The sequence below is a fragment of the Electrona antarctica genome (assembly GCF_951216825.1).
Source record: "Electrona antarctica genome assembly, chromosome: 22".
Taxonomy (NCBI): domain Eukaryota; kingdom Metazoa; phylum Chordata; class Actinopteri; order Myctophiformes; family Myctophidae; genus Electrona; species Electrona antarctica.
Window position 1 is genome coordinate 14,245,909 of NC_136805.1, and position 13,962 is coordinate 14,259,870.

Sequence of the window (13,962 nt, forward strand, 5' to 3'; positions counted from 1 at the left end):
AAACTGCAGATTCACTCCCAGTGGTCCGCCGTAATCTTAAAACTCAGTTCTTCAGCCTCCACCTTTTCATCTGCAGCACTCTAGTCTCGATGACTAGAGTGACTTATGAAAGGTTAATGTCATTTTGATACTGTAGCATGTTATGTAGGCAGATGCTAGGTTCATCGTTTACCTGGCATCCATCATCATCATCATAACCTTTATTTAAACTCGGAGTACAATTGTGGGGCAGGCCCTCATTTTCCTATACTGTAGGTTCAAGATTTGTATTTTGACAGTATATTTTTGAGCGGTGCCAACCGCCTCCATTAAGTGACTTAGTGTGTGTCTGTCTGAGTATGACCTATTGACCCCTGCAGCTGCTTAAGTGAACAACTGTGCTTGACTCCAAGGCACCACACACACACACACACACACACACACACACACACACAGTAACTATAACAATACAAATGTGTTGCACCGCTCAGTTCGCATGGGTGAGATTTTTTAGACTGATGCTAGGTTATTGGTTTCAGAGTTGACTTGGGATGAAAGTGTACTTTCATGACAGCCAGCCCAGGATCCATCAGTCGCTCCCTCATGGATTTGGTGATTTATTAGCTTATAGGTCAAGCCTGGTTCGGACACCTACGTGTACACTTGGCCTGCATGTAAACACCAGACCCACAGGAACGCACCCAGGGTGCCGGCCCGATTCCGGCGAGCCACCCCATGTCCGAAACGGTTGAGAAATGACAGAGTTACAACCATGCTGTTTTCGTGCTCAGACGCACCCACACACCCACACACCTACCCACCCACACACACACATAGTCACTTAAGGAAGTGGTTGCACCACTTATAAATAGTTCACCCCACAAAAAGTGAACCCTTAGCTGCAAAGAGGTGGAAAACAACACAGATTTCTTTTTTACTTTGTTATAAAACAGTTTATTACTCATTTATAAAATGTTACATAGCAACCTTAAGTGTTGCCCTGACAAGTCAGAGCTGATACATTATGGTACTTACAGTATCTCAAAAAACAAACTATTATATATATATATCACCTGTGACACTCCTGGAAAAAAACAAATCATTACCTGGAAAATTGTGTTGCAGAGAAATAGCTAATAATAATTTAGATTATATTCAAACCAAGAATACTCAATGTGTGGTGAAACCTACATATACTGCAGGTATATTATGTTTAAATTAAATACTTTTCTTATTGATTATGTGCCTATTCATGCCTTTCAAAACTACATTTATTGTCCCTAAAATGTAATGGTGGAGAGTGGAGACGTTTTTCTTCTCCCTTTCACATAATTGTGTTTTGCAAATGAATGGTAAACACAGCATTTTCATAATCGATTAAAAAAAATCTTTCTTTCACACATACCGTAGCATCCTTTTGGTTACAAAAGCAAGTCAGGAAAACAGATTTAGTCTGATTGCTCTAATCGCAACAGTTGTCCATTTATAAACATCACATTAGTTCATAAACCAAATCTTTGTTGATGTAGGAGCTTGGAGCCATGTGCATGTGTTCGTTTTAATGTAAGCGCTCTTAGCGAGTGGGGCGAAAATATGACAAACCACGCAAGTTGCCACTCGGGGTGGGGGGGAGGGTACAGGGTTCCTTCTCTTTGCACCTAGGTGTGACACTTGAAAATAATTCTACGCTCCGATATCATACCTAAATCACTGACCAATAACATCTTGGCCCGTCCCCAAAACAGTACATGACATTAACCACTGGTTCTCAATACGGACCAGCAAGGGAACCACACAAACAGACCCTCACAGGTCCATTTCTGGTTCCGCTGGTGGTCCCAGAACCCGGCGTTGAGAACCAGTGGCATTTCGTCTCTGTCGGGGATGTCCAAAACTGTTATTTTTCAGGATTCAAATGGAAAAGCATCAGCTCAAAACACGTTGCTTCGCACCGTTTTACGCACACACGCACGCATGCATGCACGCACAGACACACAGACACACACACACGCATACATACGTATACATACATACATACATACATACATACATACATACATACATACATACATACATACATACAGAGTAAACAGTTACAGTACACACAACAATCCTCTGAGGCAACAGTAGCTAGTGAACATAATGTAAAGTGTTGACATGGGAATGACAATATTATTGACTGTAATAATAATAACAATAGAAGCAATAATAGATCTATATTTTGTTTTGTACAAGAGGCACCTCCGTCCTACATTTTACAACCACATTCAACATTGTTCTGGCTGAGGCAAACCAGCCTCTCTCTCTCTGTGTGTGTGTGTGTGTGTGTGTGTGTGTGTGCTTGTATTTCCAATACTATTTATTTATATATATATATATATATATATATATATATATATATATATATATACATACAGTACAGTAGAATTTGAGAAACAGACATTGTGAGGGTCAATTTTCTGGTCAAAAAAGATATTGCGAGTTTGTAGATCGGCTACAAATTGCAAATGACATTCATAAAATAGCTGTCTTAAAACACTGATGTGAGTATAGTAATATGTGTGTGTGTGTGTGTTCGCGTGTGTACATGTACTGTACGTGCGTGTGAAAAGCAGAGAGGGACTGCACTAAACATACGGATGCACATGAGAAGCATAAGCCATTAAATGAGAGAAAGAAGAGCGAGATATTCCAGCTATCAGGAAACAATACACCGTAGAACGCTCAAGAGTGTTCATTTAACTCAGAAAGTGTACACAATAGAAGTCTCTGAGTTAAATTTGCACTGAAAGCTTGACGGAGAGAGAGAGAGAGAAAGTTAAAGAGAGTTTGAAGTGGAACAGATAAAGTTGCTTTCGAAGGTGTTAAGATAGTTTTTCCAGGAAGGAGCACTTATCATTTCTATTTACATGTATCTATAGATCACTTTGCAACAGCTGTAACATACTGTAATAGTCCCAGTGTGGTTCTATAAAGCAGTGGTTCTCAAACATGTTCATGTCAGCAACGCCCAAATTAACATGTATTTGGCCATGGACCCCCAGACGAAAATAGTTTGTGCATACAAGATTTGTGTTTGTTAAAATGTTTCCAAGAATATTCTAAATTTGTAACATTCTTTTCTATGTTTTTTTTTTTTTTTTAAATAATACAGTTCCACAACCACACAAAGCCTTGTGATGCGGCATGTTGTGTTCTTGTCGATTGGCTATTTTTAAATGTGGCGATGATGTACATGTATATAGGGTTAATATTTTGCTGGGGAATTCCTGCAACCCCCTCCAGGACTCCTGGGGGTCCCTGGACCCCACTTTGAGAACCCCTTCAACCCTCTCCAGGACTCCTGGGGGTCCCTGGACCCCACTTTGAGAACCACTGGGTTACCCCGGCAACCCCCTCCAGGACTCCTGGGGGTCCCTGGACCCCACTTTGAGAACCACTGCCATAAAGGCAAGCAGTATAGGACTACAAGAACCTGTTTAAAATAAGACGTACGTGAACCTCTCATGGCTTCGGTAAAACCTTAAGACCTAAAAGTATCTACTATTCCAATAGTGAAATCCAGTGCTACTGAGAAAAGGTTTGTAGTAACAACACCATGGTAGTTCAAGACTAAAAGCCTAATGTAGGCTCACGTGTGGCTGCAAAACATGGAGAATTGTAAACCAGATAGAAATAACATATTATATTAGTTCCCAACTACATTACTAGCAGAACAATCCTAAATATAATGTATTTTATTTTGTCATCTGGTCATGAGTGTAAACTGGTGAGAATGAACAGCATTGTAATAGAGCGCCGAAGTCCTGACGTCACTCGCTCATTCCCTGGTTCACGGAAGTAATTTCTCTATGGAGAATAACATCCCCATGTATATCCTCTTAAAATCGTCTCATATAAGCATTGTGGTCCAAAAATAAACAAGCTGTCTCGGCGATATTGTCAGGGAGGTGCCTCTGTATCGTTTATGACAGTCAGTCCCTCATATATGATACAGTCTGTTTCTAGCGAAAATCTAACAAATTCAGCAGCTGTAATATTAGTGTTTTCTCTCTGTCGGTTGATTCTTCATATCCATATGAGTGAAACAGCCGGGATGACATGTTTATTTTTCAATCACAGTTTCTATATGAGGGGATCTAAAATTCCCCTATGGGGATTACAATGCAAATAAAAAGTAGGCTACATGAACCTGTGGATTTGCGCCCTCAACCGATATTGACGTCAGACTTCGGTGCTCTATTATTTAGGAGACCGTTTAGCATCACTAGCCACTAAGGCTGCAGGTACCTGGATGGGGGATAGGTTTGTCTCAGTGCGTATTTAACATGGCGCGACTACACACAGGCCTACTGCGCGTTCTGCATGCAACTTTAACTTACTGCTGCACTATTGCTTGGAATTATAAATCTATTTGTTCTTTTGCTGTAGCCAGAAGGCACACACATAATGATCTTTTGACTCTTACAGCCAAACGGCAGTTTGTTGTGTTTGAACATACTGTTCTGTTGTGTAGAATTGAGAAAGAAGTTGCATATAAGCCTGATGTATTCTTCTTCGTCGACTCGTATGACGTTGTCGCCCTGCCAAAATAGCATGTATGGGCTATTGTCGACGAGTGCCACCGCCACGTTGTGTATAGATTAAGCATACGTAACCAATGGGAGCATACGATGACATGGCAGACATTTTGTGCGTGTTGTAAAACATTTGGTTAGACAGAACCAAAAACACATAGGCTACTGTAATGTTATTACTTATGTACCTGTACACAAGATGTAACGATAAAGTACAACCTTGAACCTCGAACCAACCCAATGACAATATGGGCCTGAAATCTATCGCATATTGTGGGAGTATCATTTAAAAAAAATTGATTAATTGACAACAATAACACATTAGCCTCATTTGGCCCACATATGTATATAAAAAAAGAACATGTGCAAATTGTAAACATAAGGTAGCAAAGAGACTTTTTTTTCCTTTTACAGTCGTCCCCAGATACAAGCGCTAGTGTCCACCGTCTGTCATACTGTCTGTAGTTTAATAGTGTGTCCTTATGCTGGAGGGTAATGTAAAAAAACAAAACAGGAAAAGCTTTGTGCTGAGCGTGTGTGTGTGTGTGTGTGGATGAGACTTGACACTGGACGATTCCACTTCCAAGTGCGTATACTGCAGTGGTTCTCAAGGTGGGGTCCAGAGACCCTCAGAGTTCATTGAGGGTTCCAAGTGGACCATTAAGGCCTATTCATAGTCCAGTTTTGGGTGAAGAGGTGACCACCAAAACGGTGGTTAGTAAAAACAGAGAGATGTGTTGTGTGAGCGGTGAGCACCGCGGTGTGACGTCATGTTGTAGTTTCCGATGGTCACCTCTTCACCGAAAACTGGACTATGAATAGGCCTTTAGAGGTCTGTAACTCTGAGAGTGTAACAAAATGGATTCATTTGTTTCACTCTCAGAGTTATGAGGGTGGGGGTCCTTGAAATGAAATAGTTTGAGAGCCATTGTTGAATGCTGTGTGTATTAGGACAGCTTAGTGCTGGGGTGAACAGAGTTGAGCTGTGTGGCGCTGAACGCAGCCTGGGGGTTGATTGACACCGGGTACAGCCCGTGGTGCAGCAGGTCCCCGTACGTCGCCGCCGCCATGGGATGCCGGTACATGTGGGCGGGGCTGGCGGCCGCCTGAGCCAATAGCTGCCTCTGCATCATGAAGGAGTGGATGGCGAAGGGCGGGACCAGGGGGGACAGCACGGCCGCCGATTGGTTCTTCAAGTACTGGAGTGCGTGGTGGTGGTGGTGATGGTGGGGGTGCGTGTGGTGGTGGTGGGGGTGCGTGTGTGGGTGAGGGGCGTACCCCAGGGCTTCTCCGCACAAGTCCTGGACCTGAGAGAGCGAGAAGGCCCCCGCCGGGTAGAGTGCCGTGGGGTATATGTGAGTGTGAGAAGCGCTGGGGGCCTGGAGGAGGGGCAGCGGGGCGGCCGTACCCCCGTTCTGCCCCCCCCCGCCGCTGCTCCCTCCATCCGCAAAGCCACGCGACGGAGTGTGCACGGGCTCATGCGCCATCGGCGGCGGTGGCGACTTCAAAATGGCTGCCGGGTGCGCCGCCAACTGGTCGCCCGTCTCCTCGCCGTGTGCCTGAGGCTTCCTGGCGGGAGACGAGGACACAGTGACGTCTTTTGATGTGACAAACGAGGAAGAGGAGGAGGATGAAGAGGAGGTGTGCATGGGTGTGACTGCTCGTATCTTCCGCTCGGTGAGCCCGTTTTCGGACTCCTCCAGGGGTCGTTTGAGGGGCCGTGCTGTGCAGATGTTCTGCGGTGCGACTTTTGAACTCAAGATGGGACGGATGACGTTGGCGGGGTCGTCTGCTTTGCCGTAAAGTTCAGCCGCCTCCCTCTCCTGCTCCCTCCTCTCTCTTTCTATCCCCCCTCTATGTCTGTGTCTCTCTCCATCATGTCCTCTCTCCACCGCGTGCCCGTTAAGCGTGGTCCTTGGGTGGGGCTCCACCGGGGCCGCACCTTGTCTTGGGGCATGGCTGTGTGCGTGTGTGTGCACAGGAGCGTGTGTGTGCGTGGCAGACGTGGTCATGGGTGGCACGCGGCACGCCCTGGGGTGATAAGCCACACCGAGGGCCCTGTGCCCGTTCTGAAAGAGCGGCGGCGATGCCCTCGCGTTGCCGGGCGAGTGAGGTCTGTCCCGAAGCATTGCGGGTTGTGTGAGGGATTGGGAGGACGAGAAGGGCGTGGCCGACAGTTTGGGTGGGGAGGACTTGGGGAGACTCAGGTCCGTCGGCTGGTCGTCTGCAGCCGGCGCCAGCGAAGGCGGCGGCATGTTGCCGTTGGCAGTGGTTTTGTCCTGCAGAGCAGAGTAGCTGAAGTCATGGTGCAGGTGAGACACAGAGCGAGGGAAGGGCTCTGAACACACATTGTCTCTGGGGAGGTTTAGTGCTTGTGTGTGGTGACGTTGGGACTCGTCGTGGGACAGGTCGTTGCTGAACCTTAATCCATGCTGCGGATGGTTGGACTCTGCACTGCCTAACTGGTGGGGAAAGCTTACATATGTTTGCTGTTGATGGTGATGATTATGATGATGATGTGTGTATTCTGGGAGGGGTAGCTCGCCGTGGTCCTGGTGCATCTCCAGCCCACTCCCTGTGTCCCGCCCTGTGCTGAACTCTTGTCTCAGGTGGCTCTCTGCGTTCTTGTAGAGGCTGTGCAGGTGTGGAGAGGAGTAGAGGTCGTTGATGAAGACTGGGGGAGTCTGTCCCGGGATGGGCGTGTCCGGAGCATGCAGTGGTGGGGTTGACGGACGCCGCTGGTATGGCTCTTCTGGACGGGAGTGGGGGTGCAGGTGACCGTACGGGAGAGAGGGGTACGCCGGCGGGGGGAAGTTATGTTGGTGGGAATACAGAGGTGACGCCACTCTGTCCTCTCTGTCCTCTCTATCCATTACTCTATCAGTCTGTGCTCCCTCTCGCTTGTCGTCAGCCCCTCCCCCACGTGACCTGAAGCTCTGCGCACGCTGGATTACCGAAGGCCGATTGACCGCCGTCGCCGAATCTGAGCTGGCCACTGGCTGCCCCACGGCCTCCTCTGCGACGCCATTGGATAAGCTGCTGATGAGCGGAGGAGGCGGGCCATAGGAGGGGGGCAAGTGATTGTGATTGGGCAATCCAGTCCCGCTGACCTGCGACAGGAGCTTCTTCTTAGCCAGCGGGGACATGATCCCCGGGTTGACCCTGGGCGGGTAGAGGAGCGACGTGAAGTCCAGAAAGCTGCCCTCTCTCCTGGGTAGGTCGGCCTGTTCGCTAGGGGGGTCTGGAGCAGTGGGGGATTGCAGGGCTCTGTGTTTCAACGTGGGAGAAACCAGCCCCATATGACACTGCTCCTTGGCGTCCACCTGCTCCTGCTGCCATTGTTCTGAATGGGCCGGACTTACAATACTGGCAGCAGCCAGCGGGAACATGTCTTTGTCCGTCGTGATTGGCGGGCTCGCCAAGTGGGAGGGGTCCGTTTCCCAGGACCCCGGAACTCTCCCCCGGAGGTCAGAGGCGTCCCTCGTGCTCCTACACACCTCCTCCTCCTCCTCCTCTTTGAACTGGTCCTCCACCCGAGGTCCTATCTCTCCCGTGCTCCACCTCTCCGTGTTGGAGTGCAGACTCTGCAGAGGTAGCAGGGCTTCCAGTGGTGTGAGGAGGAGCTGGGGCTGTGGACTCTTCTCCACTGCGTCCTGTGGAAGACAAATGAAGCAACGCATGATTGAAGGAATGAGTAAAGGATCGACGGATGGAAAGAGAGAGTTGATGGGAAACGGAAGAGAATCAAAGGGCAGAATAGAAATGATGAAAGGCAAAACAGAAATGACGGATCATCAGAAATCAGACATAAGGAAACATTCTCGCTTCAAATTACTGACAGACTTCCTCGACCGTTGTACAATACGACCAGTGTGTTTAAAATAAGTCCTCCAGGCAATGATCCACTTCCCACAAAGGAAAAAAACAGGAGCTAGCTGGAGGAAGGGCCAAAAAAACTGTTTATTTAATCTGTTTTGAATGACTCATATCTGAAACTGTCAGATAAAGCTGAGGAAAAATTAATTACACCAATACTCAGAGGTCAATTCTATGACTCACCAAATTCAAAAACACTGTTTTTATTTTGTCTCTGTTTTTAACCACTGTTCTTTAAAAAACAAACACCTTAACTCGTTTCAATTTCGTGTCATCAATCATTTTGTAGATTCAAAATGTCATCTTGCTCTGTAAGCTTCACTCAGCCCCATCAAACCAGATTTATACTTGTGTGCCCAAAAATAGCTGATCTACAAGCTCACCAGGACATGTTGTGAGCTTGTAGATCGACTATTTTCAGCACACGCATACAAATTAAGCTTTAGGATAACAAGACAATGTTTTGAGTTGGACTGTGTTTGACCGGGCTGACTCAGTCCGTGTGGATTTTCACTGCCAGTTCCTATCAAAGAGTCAAATCGAAGGCAGGCCGTAATTAAGGACTTCAGTCGAACAATGTTTTTTGAAGAACCCCATGTGTACTTTGCACTTGTAGTCCCTCCAGCTCATTTGCAGCGTGTGACCGCGATGAATTGTTCAAAAGAAGAAAAGCTCTCCGCTGTCTTTAATCATTAATGTGCACATTAAATTCTCATTGGTTGGTTTAAAATAATGAACGACGCTAAAGCTGCGCTTCCATCAGAACCTTTAACGGCTTAAGATTGGTCCTGGGAGGACATAACGAGGAATGATAACAATAAAAATGGATGTACTGTATATATGAACTGAGGCCATTTATAGGGGGGATAAATGAACAGATGTCATAACATCCACGAAACTGTTTCTCTCTCTCTCTCTCTTTGTGCTCGCTGTTAGGGAAAAAAAGAGGAAATTTTGATATAGTGCACATCGTCTCTGTCGGGTGGAAAGCTCATATGTCCAAATTTGTTAGTTTTCGGGATTCTGATTCAAAAATAGCAAAGGTTTCAGATCGATAAGATGGAGCTTGTGGATCCGATACTTTTGATACCTTTGTGTGACGCTGTAGCATGATCAATAGGGCATGTAGCATGTAGCATGTAGCATGATCAATAGGGCATGTAGCATGTAGCATGTAGCATGATCAATAGGGCATTCATTTACAAAAAGAAAAAGTGTAATATGGAGATATGAGGTTTCTACCCGACAGCAGCAATTTGAAATACTGCATATAAACACAACATGAACACTGACATGTAAACAACATGTTAACTGCTGCTTTCTTGTATAAAGCTGTTTATTCTCAGACAGAAAATCCCATTTTTGTCTCCCAACATTCTCTCTTTCACGCACGCACGCACACACACACCCAGTCTCACACACGTACAAGCACAAGCACCACTAGAGGGGGTAAATAGATAAGCTATGGATTTAGCAGCATACATGTGTCCTACAGTGAGAGAATATAGAACACTGTTGCTTATGTTGCGCTGCCAGGAACAGAGACTTTTTGAAATATTAACATCCAGCTTGCGTTTGACACATCCCTAAATCTTCTCTTGTTTAAAAAGGGCAACCGCACAACATGCTGCCTTGGAACACCGCCTGCTTATGGATCACAAGCTCTAAGTATTTAAATGTGATCTGTTGTGTTGACGCAGTATTTCTGGAGCGCATCTATACCCTTACACCAGAGGTTACCTAGCATTTTCATGTCAAGGACCTCCAAATTGTATTTGGCCGTGGACCCCAATGTTAAAATATATTTAGTGCCAGGGACCCCCAGAATAGATTTGTGCAAGCTAGTTTAAAAGCTTACATTGCATATCTGCTATTTTTTTTAGCCTACGTATACAATATGTGGTTAAAATGATTGTGATGCTGTATTATCAAATTTAGCTGGGAACCTAGCCTCGGTCCCAGCCTTACGCATCTGCCAAGAGAAAAGCCTGGTCACATTATAAGGCAGAGAGTGCATAGCCGGAAGTGTTGGTCCGGAACATCCGTCAGATGTACGTATATCCCCTGGATATGATATCTTTTTGACCAATCACAACACTTGTTTCATTCACGGAGAATGTAAACAGATTTGTAAAGCGTCAACAATTTCAGCAATGCACTCTACAGCGTGTATTGTGCCCAGCGTGCTGGGGACCCCCTGGAAACCTCCGCTACCTCCACTCTACAGTGTGTATTGTGCTCAGCGTGCTGGGGACCCCCTGGAAACCTCCACTCTACAGTGTGTATTGTACCCCCCTCCGGACTCACTCTGAGAACCACTGTCAAAAGCTACTACAAAACTCACATATCAAGATGCAACACATTGTATGAAACTCCATGTATGCCTGCTTGGAACATAGTGCATGGTTATCATAATGTATCATGTGATTGTATTTGTTGTGCATGGTGCTATGAATTCAGTATCACCATTTAAAAAGGTTGCCTCGATGAATAAACAATTATTTAAATGAAAATAGCAAATCTACAAGCTCTGAGCTTGCAAATGGTCTCAGCCTCTTCTCCCTACTTTGGTACGCAACCATTGTGCACCAACGTATAAAACAGAATTAAGTGGCTACTCAAACTAATCAATTTAGTTGATTATATCTAACTATTAGATATGTCTTGTGCAGAGAAATCCCTGCTTCTTGATTATTGGATTAATGTATGATGTATGAGCAAGATGAAGTGTGTTGTTAGTTGTAAATATGTGTTTTGACATATTTCCAGCTAATTGCCCTATGCAGTATGCATGAATAACCCTAATGGGAGGCAGCAGAGCGGCTGATGTCACTGCCCGCCGTCAGCCTTATTGCATGAGATCATGACCTTTGAACTCTGTTGCCCCGCGAGGTCATCAGTGAAGACCGGATGGGTGGACGACTGACGGATTCATTCAAAACACACACCCACGCACACATTCACGAATGCACTCACGCACGCATGTGCACACACACACACGCGCGTGCGCGCGCAAACACAAACACAAACACAAACACACACCAAAAGGGACGTTTTTTTCATGTGAAACGCTAGACTTCCTATGCAACCAGAACTGTTCTTTTGAACTTTCAAAAAGTCAAGTGATCAAGACGGATCCATCAGATTTTTCATATTGGGTGGAGACCTGTGCACATTTAGTGTATCTTCATTTTTTACATGAGAAACATAGCCGGTTTTATATCTCCAAATCTTGTAAAAGATCTAAATATCTTGTTAAAAAAATCACACCTGTGTGAAGTGAGGGGCGCTCTTATACATCATCTCATTCCGGCCTATCACAATTTGAGACTTCACTTTTGTCTTCAATGTTTGTGTTTACAGTACACACTTTTGTCTTAAATGTTTGTGTTTACACAAACACTCGAAGCGGGGCATAGGAGGGGCTAAAAGAAGCATATACCACCACTCTGTACAAGTATTCAAAATAAATATAGTTTTGCAACTAAAGCTATCAAAATATTTGTAGTGCAGTAAAAAATACAATATGTTACTCTGAGGTGTAGTTGAGTATTGAGTATCAAAAAAGTGAAATGTATAAGTAAATTGTACTTAATTACAGTACTTGAGGGAATGTGTACTTTAGTTTACAGTTTACACCACTGTTGACAGGCTGTTTCTGATGAATTGCAAAACTAGAGAAGAACCCCCCACCCCTCACAAATATTACTCTTCTTTTTCATAGTACAAAAATGTATGATGTATCTAGAGTGAGATGCATGAGGAAGACTCCACCACATACCAGACATGTGAGACATGGTAAGCATGTCTCTATAGCAAACCACACAGGCCCACTTTATCACAATGTCTCTTTGTCTCTCTCTCTCTTTTTCTCTCTCTCACCCCCAAAACTGTGAGGGGGGTTAGAAGAGAGAGCGAGAGAGAGAGAGAGAGAGAGCAGCCTGTACACACGCACGCACGCGCGCGCGCGCGCGCGCACACACACACACACACACACACACACACACACACACACACACACACACACACACACACACACACACACACACACACACCCGCGCGCAGACACTTCAGAGTGGAGAATGTGAAATGTCCTCTTTTCATCTGATCATCAGTAATCATTTGGTTATTCATGTGAAAATAATAACATCATTCTCATTCCTCGCATGGCTGCAGAAGTGGGGGGGCTCTCTCTTTCCTTTTTTCTTTTCCCTCTGTTACGCCTTGTCTCTGCTTTTTTTCTGTCTCTCCCTCCATGCTCCTTTCCTATATAGCAGGGGTTCTCAACCTTTTTGGCCGGGGACCCCCGGAAATGCTTTGGCAACGTCTCGGGACCCCCGCCCCGCCCCCTCCCGCCCCCCAATATAAATTGACTGCTACAATAACCTTAAACCATTTTGGGCCGGGAACCCCTTTTGGTGTTTTAAGCATTGTTATAATTTAGCTATTTAAAAATAGCAGATCTACAAGCTCATAGCGCGCCACCGAGTGGCGCGCTACGAGCTTGTAGGTCTGCTATTTTTGAAAAATCGTGAAAATAATTTTTTTTTTTTTTTTTTTTTTGAAAATAATTTGGGGACCCCCTAAAATAATACGGGGACCCCCCGAGGGGTCGCGACCCACGGGTTGAGAACCCCTGCTATATAGCAGTGTTTGGCAAAGCGGGGTCCGGGGACCCTTGGGGATCCTTGAGGGGAATCCCCATGAACATTAGTCTGAATATAGCTTATATATAAGCCCACAACACGGTGGGATGCTACGTGTTGTGAGCTTGTACATCTGCTATTTTCAAAATAATCCTGAAAAACATTTGAACATTTTTGAATGTTTTTAACAACATAAATCTTGTATGGGGGACCCTGGCACAAAATGTTTTCTGATAGGGGTGTAGCAGAGTGGCTCACAACCAGGCTCGGCCTGATGGCCTTCAAAGTCTAATAACTCCCCCAAGGCATAGGGATATCCCTTTGGCTTGGTGGTTAAGATGTTCGATTCCCGGGTGTTACAGGGGTCCACGGCCAAATACACTGCTATGCAATATATTTCTCTCTCTCTCTCTCTCTCTCTCTCTCTCTCTCTCTCTCTCTCTCTCCCCATTTTGTGATGCTTAACTGGACAGGCATTTTCAAATCACAGTGTATTTATGGGTTTTTGAGATGGATAAAAATACTCTTGCAGTGGTTTATTTAGGAGGAGCACAAGTATGTGTCCGTTACACAGAAATACACTTATGGTTATGGCTGGCCATGGGATGGAAAAACAAGCAAATTTCAACAGAAACTGCTGCCCGTTTCAGCTCTGTCTGTCTGTCCGTCTGTCTGTCTGTCTGTGTCTGTCCGTCCCCGTTAAGGAATAGAATATGTGAGTCTGTGACAAAGCTGTGAAAATGTACTTCAAATACACAGAGCTGGGGTAGATTTGGGTGGTGTAACAGAATAAAATGTTTCTTTTGGACGAGCGTTATATCAGAGGAATTTGTTCAAAAAGGAACACTGGTTTAATTTGAGGTTGTGAGATAAATCATCACCAC

General features: G+C 45.4%; 1 protein-coding gene across 1 annotated transcript in view; it reads right to left on the reverse strand.

Annotated features, from left to right (window-relative positions):
* Positions 1 to 5,503: 5,503 nt before the first annotated feature.
* Positions 5,504 to 13,962, reverse strand: part of arid5b (AT-rich interaction domain 5B) — a gene marked incomplete at its 3' end in the record, with an annotated part of 150,894 nt that continues 142,435 nt past the window's right edge. Inside the window, exons 10-11 of the mRNA XM_079492231.1 lie at positions 6,607 to 8,209; positions 5,504 to 6,345 (exon numbers count right to left, since the gene is read on the reverse strand). Coding sequence (XP_079348357.1) covers positions 5,504 to 6,345; positions 6,607 to 8,209 — 2,445 coding nt within the window. The remainder of the gene's footprint in view (positions 6,346 to 6,606; positions 8,210 to 13,962) is intronic.